General features: G+C 43.0%; 1 protein-coding gene across 4 annotated transcripts in view; it reads right to left on the bottom strand.

Annotated features, from left to right (window-relative positions):
* Positions 1 to 24,799, bottom strand: part of Pik3r6 (phosphoinositide-3-kinase regulatory subunit 6) — a 59,244-nt gene extending 34,445 nt beyond the window's left edge. The window contains exons 1-4 of one of the 4 annotated variants that reach the window (XM_027946828.2): positions 24,479 to 24,799; positions 9,311 to 9,397; positions 7,478 to 7,551; positions 5,939 to 6,040 (exon numbers count right to left, since the gene is read on the bottom strand). In XM_027946828.2, coding sequence (XP_027802629.2) covers positions 5,939 to 5,951 — 13 coding nt within the window. In that variant the 5' untranslated portion in view covers positions 5,952 to 6,040; positions 7,478 to 7,551; positions 9,311 to 9,397; positions 24,479 to 24,799. The remainder of the gene's footprint in view (positions 1 to 5,938; positions 6,041 to 7,477; positions 7,552 to 9,310; positions 9,398 to 24,478) is intronic. The other 3 variants (XM_027946827.2, XM_027946830.2, XM_027946829.2) reach the window with 3 other exon arrangements.
* Between the last annotated feature and the right edge of the window lie 1,665 nt (positions 24,800 to 26,464).

Genomic DNA, 26,464 nt, shown 5'->3' with positions numbered 1-26,464 from the left:
CTCAGGGCTTCCCTTTTTGACTTGGCTGCCGGGAAACTTAAAGCCGAATTAGGGTTTAGCCTCAAAGAACCAGTTCATCTCAAGAGACAGGGACCTCTCTTTTTGGCTCCTCTTGGGTGTTTCAGCTTTGAGCTCTATATTTATTTATTTATTTATTCACACCAGGAATTAAACCCAGGGTCACTTAACCACTGAACCACATCCCCAGCACCCCTACCCCCAACTTTTTAAAATTTTTTAAATTTTGAGACAGGGTCTGGCTAAGTCCTTAGGGCCTCATTAAGTTGCTGAGGTTCGTCTCAAACTTGCGATCCTCCTGCCTCAGCCTCCTGAGTCACTAGGATGACAGGCGTGCAGCACCATGCCCAGTGTTTATGCTTTTAAATATAAACCTTAATCATGCCAGATTCCTCTGGAAGGAAGTAGGAGAGAGATTATAAATTTAATTTAGGTTGTGGCTCAAGAGTTAAACTGTTCAGGCCAAGGCTCCCTGTTTCCTGGTGCTCACCAAGTGGCCCCTCAATGGCTCTGGGGTGGGCCTAGACAAAGTCCATGGGGGCCACCTGACATCTTGGAAGCCCCCACTTTCCTCTTGGCTCTTACTTGTCCTCCTGTGGGACACTTCCCCCTGTCAAGGCTCCATTCTGGTTCTCCTCCAGGGTAAGAGTGACAGGAGTGCTGGAGCCCCATCTTCCCCCTGGACATCCTACAGATAGGGCAGCTTCCCTCCCAAACAGGCAAGGAAGTCATTTGGCCTGGCATGGAGACTGGTCCCAGTCTGTCCTTCCATTTACTCACCTTGCATGAAGATTTAATGGGTTAATTTAGGGGCAGCTATTCAGACATTAATTGATGTTTTTTGTATCTCCTTTTTTCTCTTTCCCTCTCATCCCTCCTTCCCTCCCTCTCCCTCACCCCATCTCTTTCTCTTTCTATGGACAAAAAGACCTAACATCACAACCACCATGACTTCCTCCTTTCCTCCCCATTAGAAGGGAAGCCAGGCCTTTGTCCTCTGAGCCCTAAAGGTTCCTCTGCTTTGCAAGGGGAGTTATGTTTTTATGTTTCAGAGAAAAATAGAGAAGTTGCCAGTAGCCCCAGGAGACAATCTCAAATAAACTTTGTTTTCGAAAGTCTGGGTAGTTGGAACAAACTCTCAGGCTTTGGTCCACATCTGGCTTACAGACGAGTTTTTTGTTTGGGCTTGTGTAGTATCTTTTAAAAAATGAATTAAGCACCAACATTTTTGAATCAAGAGATTTTGTGCAAAATCTTAGGTGCCTGGCATCTTTTGAAAATCTGAAAATCTGTTGATACTGGGCATGCATTCCTCTGACATGGGGCAATCAACAGGGGCTGGGGAGCGGCTGTCCACTTGAGATGGGCACAGCTTCTCTAATTCACAGTTCCCATTCTCCTGGTTTCACTCATTCACAAGTTCCCCAGCACGCCAATTGAGCCAATCAAGCTAGATTGTCCACAAAGGGTGGGAATGAAGGATCCCTTTAGTTAAAAGGTAGAAAGCTAGATTCCTCAAGGTCATGAGGGAACAAGGGTTATGGGGTTCCAGGTAATAGGAAAGACAAGGGCTGGCTGGGACAGGTTAATTTAACAATGGTAGCAAAGATCAGAGGAAGGCATCTAAGCATTAAGCCCAGTGCCCCCAAAAGCCACAGCAAAGGTCTCCTAATCCACCTTTGCCAGAGCAAAAGAATGTCCCCAAAGGAGCCCCTTATGTCCCCTGGATACTGTAAGCCTGGTTGACCAATTCTGGAGGCTGGAGCCAAGTACAGAAGACCACAGACTCTTCCTGCACCCAGACTGTGTAAGCCCTGGACTTATCACAAGCTCCAAGTGGAAGACACTGAAATTTATATTGATCTTGGTAAATGAGGGCTTGAAGGTAGATTTGATTTGATTGAGCAAAGAAAAAAAATTGGGGTATTTCTTGGGCTCAAGTATCTCAAGATTTTTAATATATAATATATATGTCTAACCTTATCATTGACTCAGAACAATCAATAAATAAATTACATTCATTATTATTATGTTATCACCCATCCATGAATGCAGGATATTACTATTAGGTATTAATAGTAATATTTAAATAGCCCTTGAAAGAATATCCTCTAAAAGTAGCAAGTCAATGCTATATGTTCATCATATGGATTTCATTTTCATGAAAGGAAGATAGGAAAACTACACTTCCCAGACTCCCCTGCAATTACAGAGGAGCCATGTGATTATTCTGACCAATGGAATGTAGAGGAAGTGATGTATGAGACTTGCAGGCCCCCCTCATAAAATTTTGTGCACTGTGCTCCCTACTGTTCCCATTCCACAGTGACTTAGGAGGGTACATGTTGAAGATGATGATGTCACAAAAGGAAAATGCCTCAGACCCTGAATGACTGTGTGGAGCCCAGATAGGACTGTGATGTGAGTGCAGAATGAACGTTTGTTGTGCCATTCCTCTGATATGTGGCGTCATTTGTTATAGCAGCTAGCATGCTCTGACTTGACTCATGGATATTCAACGTGTTTTTCACGGTGTATGTCATTTGATTCTACCAAGAGCCCTGTGAGTTTGACAGGACAATTACTGTTCTCTCTGTCTTATAGGTTCCAGGTCCAGAACCCTTATCCTAGTCCCAGATTACGTCTCCAATGACCAAGGTTCACACCAAGAAGGACCCTAGAGCCTCTCTTCCCACTTTACAAATGAAGCAAAGAGGCTCCTTTATTTAAGGTTACACAGCTTTTGGAAGCCAAGCTTGCTCAGTCAAATGCTTTTCCCCTAAAGCTGTGCTTTTGCATGAGATCATCTGCCTGCTTACTGGGAAAAAAAAGAGAAGAGGGCACATCCAGGAAGGACCCTGTGTATGCCTATTCATGCGCACCTGGGACTTGAAATGCAACCTTTGTCTGAAACAAAGGTTTCCAGTTCCCACATAAGTGTTATTGTACAGTGGTCCACTTTAAGCTTTGAATATAGCCCTTGCTGCTCTGCCACTGCAACTTGTTTTTAAAATGGACATGTTTGGGCTGGGGATGTGGCTCAAGCGGTGGCGTGCTCGCCTGGCATGCCTACGGCCCGGGTTCCATCCTCAGCACCACATACAAACAAAGATGTTGTGTCCACCAAGAACTAAAAAATAAATATTAAAAAATTCTCTCTCTCTCTCTCTCTCTCTCTCTCTCTCTCTCTCTCTCTTTAAAAAATAAAATAAAATAAAATGGACATGTTTCTTTCTCTTCCTCTCTCCCTGCTCCTCCCTAATCTCCCCCCCACTCTCTATTCTCAGGGGAAACAGGATTACCTTTCTTCCCCATCCTAGGCAGAGTTATCTGTCTTTGATCACACACCCACCATAGGAAGGAAGTAATCCAGACTTTGGGATGGTACCAGAAGATCTCAGAAATGACTATCTTCCAAATTAACAAGTGAATTACAACTGCAACAGAAAACATGTGGAATGTAGCCTTTGAGTCACTTCTTTGAAAGTCCCCTATTCCTGCCGATGGGCAGAATCACAGCCTTTGGGACAAGAGTCCCCTGTGCTTCTTTGCTAGCAAAGCAATAAACTTTCTTTTTATTTTTTTCTCAAAACTATGTCCTGGTTATTGGATTGGCATCAGGGACAAGGACCAAGTTTTTGGCAACATTATTACAGCTGAAGAGATAATATGGAGGGAGAGAGGAAGGGATAAAGGGAGAAGAAAGGCCACCAAGATCCCTACCATGGTAGGACCCCTGTAGTCCAGGCTTGCTCTTTAATTTCAAGTTCATCTGTCCCAGGACTTGGCAAGCCAACCCTCCAATGCCCTGTGACCCCAGACAGAACCAATTCCTCTCCTGGAGTGCTTCACTTTTCTCTAGTTCCCAACCTTGACCGCACACTAGAACCACTCAAAAGCTTTAAAATCTACAAATGCACAACATCCTCCACCAGATCTCTGAGGTGGGGCCAAATCACTGACTTTTTTTTATAACTCCCTAGCTACTAGTGTCTTAGGTGATCAGCTTGGAGTTCTGGTTAATGATCAAGGAGGAATCCAGTGACCAGATGCTCCCAGCTCCTCCCCGAATTAAGGAGAAAGGTCACAGCATCAGGATAACTCTTCCCTGGTAATGCTCCTGCTGGTCCTGGTGGTGGGAGGAGATGCAAAAAATACAGTTGGAAGCCAGGCACTGTGGCACTTGCCTGTGACCCCAGTGACTCAAGAGGCTGAGGCAGGAGGATGGCAAGATCGAGGTCAGCCTGGGCAATTAAGTGAGACCCTGTCTCAAAATAAAAAATAGAAAGATCTAGGGATTTAGCTCAGCGGTAAGCACCCTTGAGTTCAATCCCCAGTACTTAAAAAAAAAAATACAGTTGGAGAAAGTTGATTTTTGTTGTTGTTTATTAGCTTGTTTTGCAATATATCGAATCTTTGTTCTGAAATATAAACCTTGGCACTGAGGAGATAGCAGTACTCTAATTCTTTTGGGGTCCAGCTCTGACATGATTAAAATCTTCTAAGAAAATTTTTCAAGTAGACTAATCTTTTTTTTGTTGTTGTTTGTTTGTTTTTTAGACTAATCTTTATTTCCTTGAAGTTACCCCACACCCACATGTGATGATGGTTAATTCTATGAATCCACTTGACTGGGCCACAGGGTGCCTTGACACCTTTGGTCAAAAGTCATTCTGGTGTTTCTGTGAGGCTGTTTTGGGTCAAGTTTAACATTTAAATTAAATGAGTAAGTCAGATTGCCTTCCCTACTGTGGGTAGGCCTTAGCCAATCAGTTGAAGACCTGAATAGAGCAGAAGGCTGACCTTTCCCTGAGTAAGAGTTTCCCCGTGCCTGACTGTCTCCTAGCTGGGATACTGGCTTCTTCTCTGCCATTGAACTTCAACTAGAACATCAGCTCTCCTGGGTCCTCAGTTTGTGAACTACAGGGTCTTGGGATTTATCAGCCTCCACAATCACATAAGCCAGTATATCAATGATAACACACATACAGCTGTTTTTATATACATATGGCTATATATAAATGTATACAGGTATATATGGGTAGCTGTCCCTGCTTGGGGTGGGCAGAGTGGTCCCCTCCCCTTCTTCCAGAGAGAAATCTTCAAGGGCATTAGAATCTGTGCCCAGTGGCCCAAAAAGTGGTCTTTGACTTGCTGAATGGTCATTTGATGATACTCATTCAGGGAAAGGGTCATCTCTCCTTGTCCCAGAATGACGTAGAGTGAAGAATCTCACCTTTGGAATCAGCTAGCCTGGGTTCCAGTCCTGGCTTTGCCATGTACTGAGCTGTGTGTCTTTGAGCAAATGATCTGACCTCTCTCAGCCTCGGTTTCCCTTTCATGAAAACAAGATAACCCTAGTGATATATCCCTACATCACAGAATCCTGTGTACGTTTGAGACATCCCATAGTGAAATCCTTAAGGATACGGATGCTGGGTTGCTAGGTTCCAATCCTGTTTTGATCGTGTGACATCTGTATGGCTTTGGTGGAACCATCTGCCCTCCCCATGACTCAGTTTTCTTTTCCGTAAAATTAGAGAGACACAATAATGCCTAGCTTAGGGGATGGTTATAAAGACAACGTAAGTTAACATTTGTCATGGGCTTTGATCGCTCCTTGATCACTGTTAGAGCTAGGCAGTTTTGTTCCCTTGCATGTGTTTGGTAACAAACCTTGGCTATTTGTCATTATTCTCACTGTCCAACTCGACAACCTGCCAGCAGCTGGGACCCTCGTACAAGTGTGTACATGTCCACCTCTCAAGATGGTCTCACACTTGGACAGCTGAATTGGGGGTCTCTCACTTAGTTGGGTGCCAGTGACCCTGCTGGCCTTGGGGGACATCTCAGTCACAAGAGGGGCCTTCCTCACTGAGCAGTCAGGTTTGCTAGACCCTGACCCCCCCAGCACACTGACCTGAGCTCTCCATGGGGACCTGTGGTGCAGGTGAGGAGGATGTGGTTGTCTCTGGCAGCAAAATGGAAAGTAGAGTGGTTGTTTTTCTGCACAGAAGTGGTTCTGCAAAATAAGAGGCAGTAGTGTGAGTGGTGGGAAGGAACAGAAAGGGTATCTGGGACAGAAAAACTCCTAAGGGAACCTAGGCTTCCAGGACACCAGAGGAAAGTCTAGATTTATTGAAGCAATATTTAAACAGTACTTAAATATTTAAATGGTGGAAAGTCTAGGTTGTTTTGCAATTGTTATAACATATATATGTATATATATTCACGACATTTATATGGGACCTTCATATCGGTTGGTTCCACATCTGCAGATTCAAGAAACTACAGAGAGAAAATATTTGGGGGTTAAAAAAAAACCACCTTACATTTGTGCTGAGCACACCAGACATTTTTCTTGTCATGATTCCCTAAACGATACAGTACAACTATTTGCATAGCCTTTATATTGTATTAGATATTTTAAGAAATCTAGAGATGATTTAAAATATACAGGAGAATGTACATAGGTTATATGAAAATATGAGCATCCCCCCCAACACTGTCTGGCATGCAGTAGGTGCTCATTTAACACAGAGTATGAAAGAGGCTGAAGCTAGGGACAGAGAAGAAAGAAGGTGCAGCTCCCAGGGACTGTACCTGGTACCCACTGGAAGTTGGGGTGAGGGGTATGGAAGCAAATCCCTGAAGATATTGAGGAACAATTATGTTTAATTAATACTTAAATGGTGCTTAATATATATGCCAGGCACCCTTCTAAGTACTTAAAAAGTATCAACTCTTTAATACAAATATTAAGCTTTTGAGGTGCGTAGCATTTCCCCTTCCCATTCTATAGCCGGAGAAAACTGGAGCATAGAAAGGTTACATAACTATTCAAGGTCAAATAGCTAGTACATAAAGGCATGCGAACTTGATCTCAGACTATCTGGCTCTAGAGCCCAGGCTGCCTCACTGTGACCACAGTGAGAAGTGCCCCACAGTCTGCTCCCAGTGTTCCCCTACTATTCACTGGAACAAATCCAAGACCTTGTTCCCTGGAGAGAGAACAAGGAGACATATGTGGGAAAGGTAATGGAGAGAGAGAGAGAAGAGACAGTATTAGTATTTTTTAGATATACACATATATGTGTATGTTTATATGTGTGTGTGTGTGTGTATATATGTATTTCTTTCAAAAAATAAAATCTGAATCTTTAGATTATACATAGAATTTTATTTGTTTGTTTGTTTGTTTGTTTGTACCAGTTTGTTCACTCAGGGGCACTTGGACCACTGAGCCACATCCCCAGCCCTGATTAGTATTTTATGTAGAGACAGGATCTCACTGAGTTGCTTTAACACCTTGCTCTTTGCTGAGGCTGGCTTTGAACTCGTGATCCTCCTGCCTCAGCCTCCAAGCCGCTGGGATTACACCGCGCCCGGCTATACGTGGATTTGGGGGAAAATAATAATGACAGGAAAGGCTCTGAAAGAGTCAGAAAAAACTACTTACATTAGTAAACAGTAAGAACTAGCTCTAAAAAGTAGTACTGATCTAGATGTTTCCTCTGAGAAGTTCTTTCAAACCTATAGAAAAAGAGAAAATTTCAGTATTATTTAAACTGCTTGAAAATATAAAGAAGGAAAGATTCTTTGTTGACTGGAAAAAGCCAGCTTTACTTTGACTCCAATCAAATAAATAAAGATCATTTTAAAAATAGATCAAACACTTCATACCCATTGAAATGGCTATTATAAAAAATCCAAAAAAATCAAACAAATAAACTACAAAATTGTAGTTTTAGAGACAACCCCAGAAGAAATATAAAAGCCCACTTACAGGATATCAATTAAATAAATTAATCTGTGCCATGGAACACTATGCAGTCATAAAATTATGATGTATATCGATATTTACTGCATTAAAAAGACCTTCCAAAATATTCATTTTTAAACAGAAAATAACAAAACAGTTAACACATTTCTAACATTAATTTTAAAATTTTTGGTCCTGGGGATTGAATCCAGGGGTGATAAACCACAGAACCATATCCCCAGCCCTTTCTAATTTTTTTTTTTTTTTAATTTTGAGATAGGGTCTCGCTAAGTTGATTAAGGCCTTACTAAGTTGCCAAGGCTGGCTTTGAACTCATGATCCTCCTGCCTCAGCCTCCCAAGCCCCTGGGATTACAGATGTGCAACACCATGCCTGGCCTCTATCATTAATTTTTAAAAGCATTTTAAGTTTGTGTATATGCATGGAAAAAAAATTAGAAAACATCAAAACACGACATTAAAGTTTCTGATTCCAGTAAAGACAGAGTAAGTGCATTTCACCGTAACTCCCCACTAGACACTACTAAAAAATGCAGATGTTATACATGCAGCATCTGGATGAGGATTCTGAGAAGTAATTGGAAGCAGACAGAAGGTGGAAAGAAACCAGAACTTGAAGTACGAACAATCGGGCAATGTGTTTTCCATTCTTCACTCTCTGTTCTACACTGGCTTGGACCCAAATCCAGACCAGAACCTAGAAGTACATACTGAGGATAGAAAAAAGTCAATGAAAAGCCCTCTCTTGCCCTGGGGTACAGTTCAGTGTCAGCATGTGTAAGGCCCCGCGTTTAATCCCTGGCACTGTTTAAAAACAAACAAAAAAATGCCATGTTTTTCATATCTCAGGAGCAGAAAGGGGCTCTCTGAAGACTAGAGGGATGGAATAATCTCTTCCTTTTGGTTTTCTCCTGCTACTGTGATAGTAGTAACAGCAATGGTGAGAGGCAAGGGCCCTGCAGGTGACTAAAGTTCTGAAAAAGTGAAATTCTCTTAACTAGAGAAACTATAGTCCCAAGGGCATGGGAAGACTCCTTGTTGTTCTTTCCCCTCTATCAGGGGAACAAAAACAGATAGAGCAAATGAGATGGATAAGAACAGAATGGTCAACTTCCACAGTCACAATTACACTAAGTGTAAATGAGTTAAACACACCAAGTAGAGATGGTTGGAATCAATATGAACAGAAAAATAAATAACTCTATGTCACCATAGGCTCACTCCAAATATAATGAAATGGGTAAACTGGAGGCAAAGAGAAAGGGAAAGATCTATCATGCAAGCACTGAACAAAAGCAGATTTCGGGGAAAGGAAAATTTCTAGGAATAAAGTTGGCATTACATAAAGCACCTAACAACCAGGCTTCCAAATCCATGAAATAAAAATCAATAGAACTAAAGAATGAGTGGAAAAATTTCCACCATGCGACCAGCGCACTGGTTTCATTAAAGAGGTTCTTGGCATAAAAGTTAGCTAGTGAGATCAAAATAAACACACAGACTCAATTACCTTTTTCTATGACCAGGTCCGTGACGGCTCTCACCTCTCTGGCTCACACCTCGAACCACCTGGTAGGGCAGCAAGGCTTACTCAGGGCTAGCAGGAGAGAGAGAGAGAGAGCACGCCAGGGAGTGGCCATTTATCGGGGAACAAGAAATTCAGGGGAAAATTCCACCCAATGAAGCTTGAGGGGGGGCAGCACTCCAAGGTCAGAGTCAGTGATTGGCCTCAGGGTCAGTGGTCAGTCACACCCCCACAAGGACAGGCTCTTGCACCAGGAGAGGGTGGGGATAGCTCCAACACAGTTTAGCCAGAGCGCCTCACACCCAATCCGGGAGGTGCCCAATCACGTGCGAGAATGGCTTCCCACAAAAATTCACAAATGTAGTTGGAGATTTTAACAGGCCTCTGTTAAAATGGAAAATCATCAAGGATATAGAGAAAATGAATGACATTATAAATCCACTGAATTGGCATTTAGAGAATACTATACACAATAACAGCAGCATGTAAACTCTTTTCTTTTTTTTTAAAGAGAGAGAATTTGTATTTATTAATTTATTTATTTTAGTTTTCGGCGGACACAACATCTTTGTTTGTATGTGGTGCTGAGGATCGAACCTGGGCCGCATGCATGCCAGGTGAGCACGCTACTGCTTGAGCCACATCCCCAGCCCCAATTCTTTTCAATTGAACATGTAATATTCACCATGATAGACCATAACCTGGGTCACAAAACAAACTTTAACATATTTAAAATAATTGAAATCCTACTAAGCAGGTTTGCTGACCATAATAAAATGAAAATTGAAACCAATAACATAAAGCTATCTAGAAAATCTTCAAATGCTTGGAAATTAAACAAAACATACCTAAATAGCATTTGGGCCCAGAAAATATATGAAGAGGGAGTATTATGCCAAAACCAAACAAAGAAGAAAAGAAAACAGGCCAATATCTCTTATAAACACATATGAAAAAATATTCAACAAGATATTAACAACAAATCAAGTCCAGCGATATATAGAAAGAATAAAATGTACAATGACTTGATGGGTTTATCCCAGGATGTAATACTGGTCTAATATTTGAAAGTCAATAAACAAAATCTACATTGAAGACTAAAAAAGGAAAAAAAAAGCATATGATCATGTCAATTGATGCAGTAAAAGGATTTGATAATTTTAATGCTCATTAATGATAAAAATTTATAGGCCAAGTGCATGCAATAGCACATGCCTGTAATCCCAGCAACTCCAGAGGCTGAGGCAGGAGGATCCCAAGTTTGAGGTCAGCCTTAGTAACTTAATGAGATCTTATCTCAAAATAAAAAGATAAAAGGGGCTAGGGATGTAGCTCAGTGGTAGAGCACCCTAGGTTAAATCCCCAGTACTGAAACAGCAAATAAATAAATAAATACTTTCCAAAAAAATTAGGAACATGAGGGACTTTACTAATCTGATAATGGGCATCTACCAAAAGCAAACAAAAAATAAATAAATCTGCTAATATACTTATTGGTAGGTAAAAGACTGAGTGTTTCCCTCAAAAAACCTACACATATTGGAAAGGAAGAAATAAATCTATTTGCAGTTGAAAGGTCTATGTAGAATTCCTAAAACAAGAATAATGAATAATAAATGCAAACAAATTAGATCCACAAACTATATCTTCTAGAACTAGTGAATGACTTTAGCAGAGTCACAAGAAACAAGAGCAATTACAACACCTGTCATATTTCTACATACTAACAATGGACACTTGGAAATCAGAATTTAAAACACAATACCATATACAACATCTCCAAAAGGATAAAAAGAGATACTAAGTTATCTAACAAAATGTGTGGGATCTGTATAATGAAAATTATAAAATGCTGCTGAAATAAATCAATGATCTACATAAATGGAGAGACATACCATGTTTATGGTTTGGAAAACCTAAAATAGTTAAGAGTTCCTTCCAAAATGTTTTATAGATCAACATAACTCCAATATTAGTAGGATATTTTTGTAGCTACTTATAAGTAGATTCTCAAATTTATAGGGAAAGGCAAAGAAACTGGAGTAACCAAAGGATTTTGAAAAAAGAATAATATTAGAGGAAGTACATTATTTTAAGAATTATTACAAAGTTATGAGTAGAAAGCTAAACAAGTAGATCATATTAGATCAGATTTCTCCAGTTTTACTTGTGCTTATATCTGTTTGTGTTACCTTTTAATAATACGTACAAAAGTACAAAAAAGTGATATTTATTCATAAGCCAGATAATTTTTACTTTAATAAATTTCTACATTTTCTGATTTTTAAATATTGTGTTTTGTTTTTTACCATTGAGTGGATGGCACACAAAAATGAAGAGAGCTAATATGCATAAATTGTGAGCATAATAAAACACATGTCTATAAGTCCATCACTCAATTGAAGAACATCGCCATTGCATGGCTGCATAAAATCAGAAAAGAGCAATAAATCCATTAAAGTCACCACTGCTTTCTTCCTTTCTTGGCTCCAGGGACACCTGAGCTATGAGGCTGACCTCTTCATTTTGAGTTCAATTCTCCCAGTCTTGAATGGTATGGTCCATCGTCTGGCCTCTGAACCTCAGCCTCCTCCTGGTGTACCCCCAAAACACCATGTGACACATAAGACTATTAAATAACATCTGGACATTTTGATCAGGGACCCAAAACACAACTGAAGAGAGGAGTGTGTCAACCATTCATGCAGTTCTCTTTACAAAGGTACACTGGGCTAGGCATGATGACCAGCACCTGTAGTCCCAGCTATTGAGGAGGCTGAGGCAGGAGGATCTCTGGAGCCCAGGATTTCCAGATCAGCCTGGGCAATATGGTGAGACTCCAACTCAAAAAAAAAAAAAAGGAGGTCCCTAGCATGTGTTTGTAAGAGTTGTAAGAGTAGGGATCTAAATCATAATGAACTATGCAAATTCAAACATTAAAATTTGACCATGAGTGAAGGAACCATCTAAGGGAAGGAGCAGAAGATGGCCACAGAGTATTAGCCACTGCATGCTATAGACAGGCAGCTGGGCACAAGGCAGATGATTCAGGTCCTAATCCCAAATCCAGAGGTGGGCAGGAGGCCAAGAGAGATTTTCCAACTGGGATCCCGGAATCTGGATTTCCCAGGTCTCCTAATTTCCTGTGTAGATGAAGGGAATGAACATAACCTTATTCCAACCCACTGCCCCTAGTAGGTCCACGCCACCATCATCTCTGGCTTGGATTTGTGGTAGTGCCCCCAATGCTCCCAGCCTCCATTCTTCCCCCTGCAACCTGTTCTCTGCTTAAAGTACCCCCGTGGCTTCCCTTCGATCTTCTAGTAAACTCCACCCCCACCCCTCATCTTACCTGCAAGCTTGCCTAATATGGCCCCAGGGCACCTCTCCAGCCTGGCCTCATTCTGCTCTCACTCCTTGGGTTGCACCAGTTTGCCAAGCTCAGTCCTACCTTAGGACTTTTGCATGCCTTTGCCTGGCCCTACCTCCAGCTCTTCCCCCCAGCTGGCTTCTTCTGAAAGTTCAGGTTTCAATTTAAATGTCACCTCCTCTGAGAGATCTTTCCTGACCACCCCAGTCATGTTCTTGTAAATGCTTTAATTTTATTCACAGAATTTGTCAGTATTGGTAATTTCCCTGTGTCCTGATTAGTTTTATTAGCAACCGATTAGAATTTGAGCCCAAGCAACACTGGATCCTGGTATGTCTTCCTTGCTAGAGCATGTCTGGTACCCAAGATGGCACTGGCACCTATTAGGCTCTGAACACACATTTTAGACGTTTGATGAATGAATGAAAGTGAAGAGGAATTTGGCCAAAAGTCACATGGCCAATGAATGACGGAACCAGTGCTGGAACTCAGATCTCAACCTGAGGTCACAGTCATCGCCTCTGCCTTCTGTATTCCTTCCTCTCTCCCCATCAAATCTCCAAGAGCCTCCTCTGCCCTAGTAAAATAAAATAAGCATGCAGATCAACTCCTGCCCAGGTGGGATCAACTAGTAATGATCATGGAGTAGCTTTGAAGGAAAAGAAATCACACAAACAGACTAAAAGAGAAGTGTAAATCCAAGAAGCTTTTGTGGAAAGGTGCAGATGTTCCTGGGGGTGATTTTCAACTGAAGATAAAATTCTAAGACTCTTTAACAATCACTGTCCAAAAGATTTCTTATTGTTCATTCATTCACTCAATTCCTCATCCAGCGTTTGTTCATTCAGCATTTAAGGTATATTTGTGCAGGTGCTGGGAATGCTTTGCTCTGCCCTCTGGCTCCTCCCACAGTGGACCTCTGCAATCTACTTCCTCTCCTTTGGGGTTGCTGACCACACCATTGTGGGGGACAGCCCTCAGGGGACCAATTTCCTGCACTAAGACAGGAAATGGAAACAAACAGAACCACACTCATTCTCAAAATGCATCAACATCTCATTTGTTTTTAATTGCAGGAATGAGAGAAATTGCTTAGGAAAGAAGTTTGCCCTCTCAAATCCCAAAGCATGTCTTCAAAGGTTTTCTCAAAGCATCTTGATGGAGCCGAGCTGACACTGCACGCTCTGGAATGGTGAAGACTTAAAGAGCTGATAGGAGCTGAAGGTTGCCTCCACCTTCCACAGAATGACTCTGACTTTTTGACTTCCCCGTGTGCATATTCCGTTCAGCCCTGCTGACCCTGCCCTGAATATATATATGCGTGAACGTGGCTTTGGTCCAGCCCAATGAATGCCCCACTGGCTTTTTTTGTGAGTTTCTCAGCAAAAAAGGGTAAGGTTTTGTAATTCATTCATCCAAGAAGCACTTACTATAATTTGTAGTAGCTACAACCCTGATCAGCCATCTCTGCTCTTCCACTCAACTGTCAATTTGCCAGAGGAACACAGGTGATCATCGTGAATGTAAAAAACAAACAAAGCCTGAGTGTAAAACTTCCATCCTTGGGCTTTGGTATATCTCTTCAGGTGCTTTAGAGGCCCCTCTGGCTATTTCCTATTCCTGGTAATATTACTGGTGACTGAGGTTTTTGAATGAATCAAAAGGCATCCATGGAAAGCTATTCATGTGGCAGACATTATACCAGACCTGAGAGTTTAGAAATTAATGAATGAGACACAGTCTTTGCCCAGAGGGGCTTCTGGTCATACCGTAACTTCTTCACGACCACAGTGTGATTCTACTTGCCCAATAATCTTTTTTTAGGGGGTGGGGGGAGTTCCCGGGGATGGAGCTCAGAGGCACTCAACCATTGAGCCACATCCCCAGCCCAATTTTGTATTTTATTAGAGACAGGGTCTCCCAGAGTTGCTGAGTGCCTCGATAAATTGCTGAGGCTGGCTTTGAACTGGCAATCCTCCTGCCTCTGCCTCCCAAGCCGCTGGAATTACAGGCATGTGCCATTTGCCTAATAGTCTTGAATAGGCCTCACACATTCCCAGCCAACCATTAAGGCAAGGAAAATATCTCCGAGGCCTAACATACACAACATACTTGTGATGGTTAATTTTATGTGTCAGAAAAGGTTTATTGTATCTCCCAGTTTTGGAGGTTTCAGGCCATGGTGAATTGACCTTATTGCTTTGGGCCTGTGGTAAGTCAGCACATCATGGCAGGAACACATGGTGGCGCAATCCCACTGACTTTACAAGCCAGGGGGCAAAAGAGAAAGGTGATGGACATGGGTTTCCATAATCCCCTTCATGAGCACACCCCCAATGACCTAAAGACCTCCCTCTAGGCCCCACCTCTGAGAGGTTCCACCACCTCCCCATATCACTAGTCTGGGGACCAAGTCTTTTCTACATGGGCCTTTGGGAGACACTCAAGGTCCAAACTACAGCAGAGTGTTTCTGGAAGAGATTAGCTTTTGAATCGTAGACTGAGTAAAGAAGATGCGCCCTCACTGAGTGGGTGGGCATTACCCAATTCTTTGAGAGCCCAATTAAAACAAAAAGTAAAGTAAATTTGCTCTGTCTGCTTGAGCTGGAAAATCCATCTTCACCTGCCCCTTGGATATCCGTGATCCTGCATCCTGAGCTTTCAGACTTAATTGGAAACCATCACCATTGGCTTCCCTGATTTTCAGGCCTTTGGATTTAGCTTAGAATGATACCATGAGATTTTCCTGGGCCTTCTGCTTGCTGATGGCAGACTATGGGAGTCTCAGCCTCATTAATCACATGGGTCAGTTCCTCATAATACATTCTATACCCACAGGTATAATATGAAACATATAAACCATATACATATAAAATGTGTGTTTACATATAAACATTATATATACATATCTATCTATATCCTATTGATTTTGTTTCTCTGCAGCACCTAAATAATGCAATGTTTAACCACCAGTTGCACGGATGCACACAGGGAAACCCTGTAGACTATTCTCTGCCTATATATGCTTAAAATTCACTTTTTACATCAAAAGCTAGGCACAGGGTAAAAAATATAAAAGACATGCATGGCTTTATAATGTAAAGTGAGAGTCCTTCTTACCCGTCCTCGGGTCCATCTCTTTCCTTCTCCAGAAGAAACCCATGTTTTTTGAAAAATTGAATCCGTGGTCGACATGGAAAAGTCAGATTGCACCCAAAAATAAAAATTTGAACTTTTGTTTGAAAGAAATCACTGGAAAGACAGGTAACACTGGGTCCACATTTCTTTATGGCAACCATCTGCTGGCACTGAAGTATGGTTGCCCCCATTGAAGGGCCATGTGCTCCCTAGGACCTCAGTCCCCTCCCCCCACCCACTACATCCACAGTACAGAGGCCTTAGGCAGTGCTAGTACCAACCACACCAACACTACTAGCTTGGCTGTGGCATCATTTATGCCAGCTGCTGGCTTCTCAAAAGCAGACACTTTAGCAATTCACAGGTTATGTTGTGGTTCAAGTTCTAGTTCTCAAAGCAAAGAGTTAATTACAGGATATTCAGTGTGAACTGGGCATTAAGGTGAGCCACCGTGCCCATGTAAGTCATTCAACAAACATTTCTGGTGCATCTTGCACTTCTCCAGGGCACCTGGTTCTTTATATTGTGTTAATTGTCTGGTTGCCTGCACCCGTACATAACTTCACGAGGGCAGGAATGTTGTTTTGTGTCCCCGTTACCTGATACTGTTTGTGTCACACAGAAGGCCCTCTCAAGCCCCATCTTGGACCTCTCAGGGTGCAACTCAGTCTGGCTGCTGCTTTTGTGCCACAAAAAGATGTGCAAGGTGCGGAACAATCCACAGCATGCCAGGCGTCATCTCACACTCCCCATCCCTCTCCCAGTTTGCCCAGTGAGCATAAGCATGCACATCACAGGAAACCAAGACACCGGTCTCTGACAACATCCTGGAAGGTCCCCAGCAGCTGGTGTGGGATGGACCCCGACCACCTGGGACTGTGGCACTAATAGGTGTGAAGTGTGGGAAAAGGGACAGGAAATCAATGAAGTAATTAAATTTGGATATGAGATGATGCTAAGTGCTATAAAAATAAAGTTGGGAGGGGGAATGAGAGGTCCCTGAGTTGGGGAGGGATTTTGAGGCTTTATTATATATTTAAAATTATTTTTTAGAGTTGTATTGTAAGCCAGGTGTGATGGTGCATTCCTGTAATCCCAGTGGCTGGGAGGCTGAGGCAGGAGGATTGAGGGTTCAAAGTCAGCTTCAGAAACTTAGTGAGGCCCTAGGCAGCTCAGCGAGACCCTGTCTCTAAATAAAATATAAAAAGGGGCTGGGATAATGGACACTACTGAAATACAGAAGATAATTAGAAACTATTTTGAAAATTTATACTTCAATAAAATAGAAAATTTTGAAGACATTGACAAATTTCTGAAGACATATGATCTACCCAAACTGAATCAGGGATACATACACAATTTAAACAAATCAATTTCAAGCAGTGGAATAGTAGACACCATCAAATGCCTACCATAACCAAGACAAGCCCAGGACCAGATGGATTCTCAGCCGAGTTCTACAAGACCTTCAAAGAAGAATTAACACCAACACTATTCCAAGAAATAGAAAATAAAGGAATCCTCCCAAACCCATTCTACAAGGCTAAATATCTCCTTGATAATAAAACCAGACAAAGACACATCAAGGAAAGAAAACTTCAGACCAGTATCTCTGATGAGCATAGATGCAAAAATTCTCAAAAAAATTCTGGCAAATTGCATACAAAACATATTAAAAAGATAGTGCAGCATAATCAAGTGGGATCCCAGGGATGGCAGGGTTGGTTAACATACAGAAATCAATAAATGTAATATATCACATCAATAGACTTAATAAGAATCATATGATTATATCAATAGATGCAGGAAAAAGCATTTGACAAAATATAGCACCACTTCATGTTCAAAACACTAGAAAAATTAGGGGTAGTAGGAGCATACTTCAACATTGCAAAAGCTATCTCTGCTTAGCCCAAAGCCAGCATCATTCTAAATGGAGAAAAATTGGAAGCATTCCCTCTAAAAACTGGAACAAGACAGGGATGCCCCCTTTCCCCCCTTCTATTCAACATAGTCCTTGAAACTCTAACCAGAGCAATCAGTCAGACAAAAGAAAGTAAAGGTACATGAATAGGAAAAGAAGAACTCAAACTATCACTATTTGCTGATAACATGATTCTATATTTAGAGGGTCCAAAAAAAAAATTCCACCAGAAAACTTCTAGAACTAATATATGAATTCAGCAAAGTAGCAGGATATAAAATCAATACTCACCAATCAAATGCATTTCTATACATACGTGATAAGTCTGCAAGAGAAATTAGGAAAACTACCCCATTCACAATAGTTGCAAAAATAAAATAAACTACTTGGGAATCAATCTAACAAAAAAGGTGAAAGACCTCTATCATGAAAACTACAGAACACTAAAGAAATTGAAGAAGACCTTAGAAGATGGAAAGATCTCCCATGCTCTTGGATAGGCAGAATTAATATTGTCAAAATGACCATACTGCCAAAAGTGTTATACTGATTTAAAGCAATTCCTATTAAAATCCCAATGACATTCTTCATAGAACTAGAAAAGGCAATCATGAAATTCATTTGAAAAAGTAAGAGATCCAGAGTAGCCAAAGCAATTCTTAGCAAGAAAAGTGAAGCGGGAGGCATCACAATACCAGACCTTAAACTATACTACAGAGCTATAGAAAACAAAACAGAATGGTATTGGCACCAAAATAGACATGTAGACAAATGGTACAAAATAGAAGACACAGAGACAAACCCACATAAATACCGTTATCGCATACTAGACAAAGGCACCAAAAACATATCTTGGAGGAAAGATAGCCTGTTCAAAACATGTGCTAGGAAAACTGGAAGTCCATGTATCACAAAATGAAATTAAACCTCTATCTCTCACCCTGCACAAAAATCAACACAAAGTGGATCAAAGAATTAGGCACTAGAATAGAGACCCTGTGCCTAATAGAAGAAAAAGTAGGCCTAAATCTTCATTATGTTGGCTTAGGACCTGACTTATTTAACAAGACTCCTAAAGCATAAGAAGTAAAATTAAGAATCAATAAATGGTGGGCTGGGGATATAGCTCAGTTGGTAGAGTGCTTGCCTCACATGTACAAGGGCCTGGGTTCAATCCTTAGCACCACACAAAGAAAGAATAAATGGGATACATTCAAACTAAAAAGCTTTTTCTAACAAAGGAAACAGCCAATAATATGAAGAGAGAGCCTGCAGAATGTGAGAAAATCTTTACCACATGCACCTCAGATAGAGCACTCATATCCAGGATATATAAAGAACTAAAAAAACTTAACACCAAAAATAAATAAATAACCCAATCAATCAATTGGCTAAGGAATTGACAGACCCTTCACAGAAGAAGAAATACAGTCAACAAACATGAAAAAGTGTTCATCATTTCTAGCAATTAGAGAAATGCAAATCAAACTACTTTAAATTTCATTTCACTCCAGTCAGAATGGTAATTATCAAGAATACATGCAGGGTTGAGATTGTGGCTCAGTGGTAGAGCGCTCGCCTAGTATGGGTGGGACCCGGGTTCGATTCTCAGCACCACATAAAAAAAAATAAAGGCATTGTGTTGTGTCCATCTACAAAAAAGATTCTCTCTCTCTCTCTCTCTCAAAAAAAAAAAAAAAAAGAATACATGCAATAATAAGTGTTGGTGAGGATGTGGAAAAAGAGATTCACTCACATATTTCTGGTGGGATTGCAAATTGGTGTAACCACTATGGAAAGCAGTATGGATATTTCTCAGAAAACTTGGAATGGAACTACCATTTGACACAGCTATCCTATTCCTCAGTTTATACTCAAAGGACTTAAAATCAGCATACTACAGTGACACAGCCACATCAATGTTTATAGCAGCTCAATTCATGATAGCTAAACTATGGAACCAACTTAGAGGCCCTGCAACAGTTAGAATGGATTAAAAAATGTAGTATATGCACACAATGGAATATTATTACTCAGCCTTAAAGACGAATGGAATTATGGCATTTGCAGGTAAATGGATGGAACTAGAGAATATCATGCTAAGTGAAATAAGCCAATCTCAAAAAACCAAAGGTCAAATGTTTTTCTCTGATAAGCAGATGGTGATTTATAGTGTGTGGGGGGAATGGTAGGGATTGTGAGAGGAGAGTGAAGGGAGGGGTGGGGCGGTGGGGATGGGACAGACATTGTTACTCTATATACACGAATGATTACACAACCAGTGTGACTCAGCACCATGTACAACCAGAGGAATGAGAAGTTGTGCTCCATTTGTGCACCATGTGTCAAAATGCATTCTACTGACATGTATAACTAATTAGAACAAATTCTTAAAAATTAAAAAAAAAAAAGGCTGAGTGTGTGGCTTAGTAGTGAAGCCCCTGGGTTCAATCATTAGTACCAAAAAAAAAAAAAAATTGTGTTGTAAGGTTGACAGTTTGTAATTGTATGTATTAAAGAGATACAAAGTGCTGGGCCAGATGGCGCAAGCCTGTAATCCCAGCAGCTTTGGAGCCTGAGACAGAGAATTGCAAGTTCAAAGCCAGCCTCAGCAACAACAAGGCACTGAGCAACTCAGGGAGACCCTATCTCTAAATAAAATGCAAAATAGGGCTGGGGATGTGGCTCAGTGGTTGACTGGGTTCAGTCCCTGGTACAAATAAATAAATAAATAAATAGGGATATGAAGTGAGGTTACAATATATATGCACAATGTGGAATGATTAAGCTAAGCTAATTAACACATCCAGCACCTCACTTCGCATTATTTAGAGTGTGAGAACATTGAAATTTATTTTCTTAGCAATTTTGAAATATACATGCTTCTCAATTTACAATAAGGTTACATCCTAATAAACCATCATAAATGAAAAATATCATAGGCCAAAACCACATTTAATACACTTAATCTACCAACCATCATAACAGCCGAGCCTATCTTAAACATCCTCAAAACACTTATATTAGCTTAGAATTGAGCAAAATCATCTAATACAAAGGCTGTTTTGTGATAAAGTATTAATACATCATGGAATTTATTGAATACTGTATTGAAAGTGAAAAACAAAAGTGGTTGTAGAGTGGTGCACGCCTATAATCCCAGCAGCTTGGGAGGCTGAGGCAGGAGGATCACGAGTTCAAAGCCAGCCTCAGTAATGGTGAGGCACTAAGCAATTCAGTGAGACCCTGTCTCTAAATAAAATTACAAAATAGGGCTGGGGATGTGGCTCAGTGGTCGAATGCCCCTGAGTTCAATCCCTGGTATCAAAAAAAGAAAAGAATGTTCTAGTAACTTTTCTTTAAGTTTAAAGGTTTTCAAAAGAAAATTTCAGTAGGGTATAGTGGCACACTCCTATAATCCCAGCAACTCAGGAGGCTAAGGCAGGAGGATCAGAAACTTAGTGGGGCACTAAGTAACTCAGCGAGACCCTGTCTCTAAATAAAATACAAAAAAGGGCTTGAGGATGTGTGTGGCTCAGTAGTTAAATGTCCCTGAGTCCTTGAGAATGGTCGGAATGGCTGTTTCAGCACCATTGTAAAGTTGAAAAATCATAAGTTGAACCATTGTAAGTTGAAGATCACCACACACAACACATTATTATTATTATTATTATTAATTATTGGTGGTGCTAGGGATTGAACCCAGGGCACCCTACCACTGAACTATGTCCCCAACCCTTTTTATTTTGAGACAGAGTCTTACTAAGTTTCCCAAGTTGAATTCAAATTTGCAATCCTCCTGCTTCAGCCTCCCAGGTTGGTGGGACTTCAGGTGTGTGTCACCACGCCTAGGCGCAATCATTAACTACACTGTTATGACTACAGTCACCATGCTGTGCAAAACATCTCAACTCATTCCTTATTCTAACTGAAATTTTGTACCCTTTGACCAACATCCCTTCATTTTTCCTGCCCCCCCCCCAAGTGTGTGTGCAGTTTTTAAAAGGGTGATTAGGTATGTCTCCCAAGGGGATGACATTTGAATAAAATCCTGAAGGAGACAAGAGCGAGCCCTGCCAGATCTGCAGAGAAATGTTCCCGCCAAAGGGAACAACAGAAGTAGAGTCCTGGGGTGGGAGGATTCTTGGTGTCTCCAAGGGACAGTGTGGCCAGGGTGCAAAAAGTAAAGGGACAATAGGTTTGTGTTTGTGCACACCCTGTGAACTTTTTAAAGACCATCTTTTCAGGAATATTTGTATAGCAAACAGCCTTGCAAGAGAGAGTGCACAGGGCAGATTTACTTGCTGTCCAGAGATAATGTCTCCATTCAGGGCAAAGGTTGGACAGATTTGCCTGAAGCCCTCTGGGGGGAACCTGAGCTTTCCTGAATTCAGGTTTCCTTGGCTACGATGCCCAACATCCCTTTGGATTGGCCTCCACATGCCCCCAGGGGACCTTTGCCACAAGAGACACCCATGGACATAACACTCGGGTTGCTTGTTGGGCTGTGATAAAGTCCTTTGTCTCTGACCCTAGAATTTCGTGTCTTCCATCAGCATCCTCGAACTGTGGCCGGCTAACCTGCTCCTCATACGTAGGGCCACAGAGATCCTTCACAGTTCTTGACAGAGAGGCGAGGTCAGAGACAAGGACTGAATGAACGAATGAACGAATGAATTGGGATTCAGAGAGCATTCTTCCTCAAGTGCAGAAGATGAGCAATGAGTAGTCCTCGGGGACATTGCATACAGAATCGGTCACTACCATGGAGGTCCAATGGGCCCAAGGACGATCACAGAAGGGGTAGAAAGAATCAAGTAGAGCCTGTTCACACTGTAGTTGGTGTGTGAAGATGTGGGGACCACACTTCTGGGCTGAAGAACTAAAGAGAGAGGATTTGGAGGAGGAGGATTGTGCAGAAGCCAGCTCCCCAATCCTGGCTCCCAGAGCCTGCAGCAGGCTGCTCAGACAGAAGAACTTACCACCCAGCCCAGGTCTTCAGGACCAAAACCAGAGAGAAAGAAAGACAGGGGGCATCCCGCGATCACCCTCTGACTCCGCAGGTCCTGTGTCACCTGCTTCTCTCGCCTCCCCAGGGGGCCTCGCCTCCCACTGAGCTGCCTCACACTCCCCATCATCAGACTTGCCAGACAACAGAGCCCGGGTGTGGGTTTAGAGGTGTGATCAGTGGATTCCTTGTGAGGGGAGGAGAGTGAGCCCCAGGGGGCCAGGAGGCCAAGTCCCAGTTTCCTTGGCTGTCCCCTGTGGAGGGCGGCAGTCCTGTTTCCTCAAATGCGTCTGTCCCTGGCTGGGAAGGAAACACCTGGGTGTGGAAGAGCCCCTGGGGATGAGAAGCATTGTTCCCAGGGACCAGGGGCCTTGGGTGGGATCTGAGGGGCCTGGATACTGAGGCACCAGATGGTGGGCACAGTAGCTGGGCATTCACCTCTTGCCACTCAGCCGAGGAGCTCTCTTGGAGACAGTGTGAGGACAGGCCGCGGGCCCTAGAGGTGTGGCTTAGCATCCCACATCAGAATGCCTGGGTTCCAATCTGCTCTGTCACTAGGGCCACTTGGGCTGCTGGTTGCTTCAAGCCTCTCCTATCGGTAAAGGAGAGCGGAGAGGAGCACTTCCCTCACAGGATTGTCTTGGGGACTCAACAGGGGGATGTTTGCAAACCACTTAGGGCTAAATAAATGAACACAACAGGCCCACACCTGGGAGTCCTTTGCCAACTCTACTCCGCTGGAGCCAAATGGGGTGGCTGACTGTCCGTTCCCTGATCCCAACCTCTGTGCCCACTTTCCTGCCTCTGTGGGTTTGAGCACTCTGTCCCTGTCAGCCGGAAAGTCTCTTGCCCCATTTCTGCACCCCAGGCCTTTCCTCTCCCTGAAGGCTCAGCTCAGGTGGCCCAGAGCCCTCCCTGATCCCACACCCGGGGGGCTCTCTCTCCCCCACTCCTACACACCAGGGACCCTCACGAGTCTCATTTCTGTGTCGGACTCTCATGGCCGTGTCTCAACTCCCAGGCCAGGTGGTCATCTCCTCAAGGACAGAGACCGGGCTTTGGTCAGGCTCTGCCACCAGCTGCACAGAGAAGATGCTTGATCCACGTGTACAGAGAAAAATCAAGCCGGATCAGCCAGACTGCCACTGAATTCCCCTGGAGAGGGACGCACAGGTGATGTCCCAGAAGGGACACAAACAGGGACCCGGATGACTGACTTGGAGTCCTCACTCATTCTGCAATCTTTAGCAAGTCACCTCTCTCAGCCTCCATCTCCTGATCTAGGACCTGGGTGTTAAAACACGTATCCATCTGACCTCCAATTGCTGCTGAGAATCAAATGGGCCGAGGGGACCCTACAGCACGGGGCATGTAGAATGAGCCCTGTCATTCCTGGCGTATACAGAAGTCAAGGTCAAGGGAGCAGAGCTGCCCTTACAGGGTCCTGTGTGTTTCTTCATTGGAAAATCAGAAGCAGGCAGAGTGGTCCTAAGGACCACTAAGGCTGGGTAACTTTTCAGAAAGGTTGGCCTCAGCAGCCCAAGAGTTGGGCTCCTAAGAGCTGGGGACTCTCCGCCCCTCTGTGTCCCTCTTTCCCAACCCTTCCACCAGCTCTGCCCAGTTGTGTCTCTCCACACTCCCTCCCTGGAGACCCCTCCCCCCCTGGAGACCCCTCCCCCCCTGGAGACCCCTCCCTCCCCAGCCAACACCTACCTTGGCTTGGCCACAGCTGCTCCACTCCTCAAACCCTCCAGCTGGTTAGCTCCCCACCTCGCACCCAGCGACACTAACCACCCCAGGGACCAGGACGTCTCGGAGGATCCTCTATCTGACTTTAGTCCTGACTGCTGCCTATAGATCTGCAGAGAACAGCCAGCCGCTCACAGGCCGGCCCTGTCCCTCCTCTTCCTTCCCCTTCCCCAAAGCCTTCGAAGCTCCTCCCAGACACATCCTGCTCGAGGCTGTTTTCTGAAGCCGCCTCTGTGGTCACCCCCCGCCCCCCACACTGGAGCTTCTTTATTCTGATCTGGTGCAAGGGGGCAGGACAGGGCACCTCCACAGGGATCCACTCCTCGGGTGCTGATGGGGCGGGGACGCAGGAGCCCTGACCTCTCTTCTGAGCTCCAGACTTGCCAACCTTTCCCCTCCCAGGTCATCACCAGCCACGTGTCCTTCAAGCACCTCTGACTCGACAGATATAAGCCAACTCATCATTTTTCCCTCTAAAGCTGCTTTTCGGTTTCTTTCCTCAGAACCCAAAACCTGGGGGTCATCCTAGCACCTTCCCCCCTCACCTGTTGCATCTAAGCTGCATCAAGTCCTGTCCATATCTCATGAATCCTCCACTGATTCCCATCCCCATGGTTGTCACTGCCTTATCAGGCCACCATGGTCTTTCTTCTGACACACTGCAACAGCCGGAGGTCTCCTTTTAATCCTGCCCCCATACCACAACCAAGGGCCTCTTTCAGATAGTAAAATGCAAATCTGATCAGGTTGCACCCCTGCTACAACCTTCAGTGGCTCCCTATTACTTTCATGATTATGGCCAAACTCTCCTTAGTGTGACTTTCAAGACTCTTCTTGATGTAGTTTCTCCTTAATCTCCAATCTTGTGTTTTCGCCTCTCGTTTCAGCCCCTCCCAGAAGTACTGCAGTTTTCGACAATCCAGGCTCAGGGATTTTCTTCCCAACCCGACTCTTCTTCTGGCTCACCCTTGCCATCCTTCCCCATAGGGGAAGAGGAAAAAGAAGTCAAAGGAGAAAGTGTTCAAAGGAGAGAATGGATCAAAGATTAGTGCTAGGCGAGGACAGTTGTGGGTAGCAGATCAACTCTAAGATGACATGTTAGTTTATCACATCATTTCTCTGTTTTCTTTTTGTCATATTTTGAATTCAAGCATTACTTGGGGGGAGTCTCCAACACATTTATAGACCTTTGAAAAAGCCACAAACTCTATATCCTCATCCTATTTGGACTAATGGCTCTGGAGAGAGAAAGAAAAATCTTGATGGAAGCAAGATTTGAGTGCCTGGATTCAGCTATGCCTGAAACCCTGACACCTTATCTATCCTTGAACTGTTCAACTATGGACCCAAATAAATTCATAATCTTTTTATTTTTATTTTTTAGGGATAACTGTAAATTGAACTGTAAATTAAGCCCATCGGTACTTAACCACTGAGTCACATTCCCACCCCTTTTTATTTTAAGACAGGTTCTCACTAAGTTGCTTAGGGCCCCATTCAGTTGCTGAGGCTGGCCTCTAACTCGTCCTCCTGCCTCAGTCTCCCAAGCCACAGGGATTATAGGCATGTGCCACCACACCCAGCACTTTTTATTTTTCTTTTTGTTGTTTCTAATCTTTTTTTGGATTAGTCCTCTTTGAATGGCGTTTGTCTCTTGAAACCGAAGGTGCTCTGGGGCTATGAAATCCCTGATTTTTTTTTTTCCTGCAAGGTCCTTACTAGGTTCTGTTGTGACCCCTCATTTTGCAGAGGAAGCGATTTGAAAAATCATTTACTCGTGGCTCTGCCTCCCTCTTACAACACTGTCTTTTCTGTTCATGTGGCTGGAATCACATTCCGTCTCGCATCTCTGAATTAGAGTTCTTGGGTCATATGCCTGCCTGTCCCTTGTCCCTCCCCATCCTGTCCTCTCCCCACATTAACTGTTTGGTAGAGCAGTGACCAGGTCTT

Source organism: Marmota flaviventris, chromosome 17 (assembly GCF_047511675.1).
Source record: "Marmota flaviventris isolate mMarFla1 chromosome 17, mMarFla1.hap1, whole genome shotgun sequence".
In the NCBI taxonomy this organism is placed as follows: Eukaryota; Metazoa; Chordata; class Mammalia; order Rodentia; family Sciuridae; genus Marmota; species Marmota flaviventris.
This window is presented reverse-complemented; position numbering and strand designations above follow the sequence as displayed.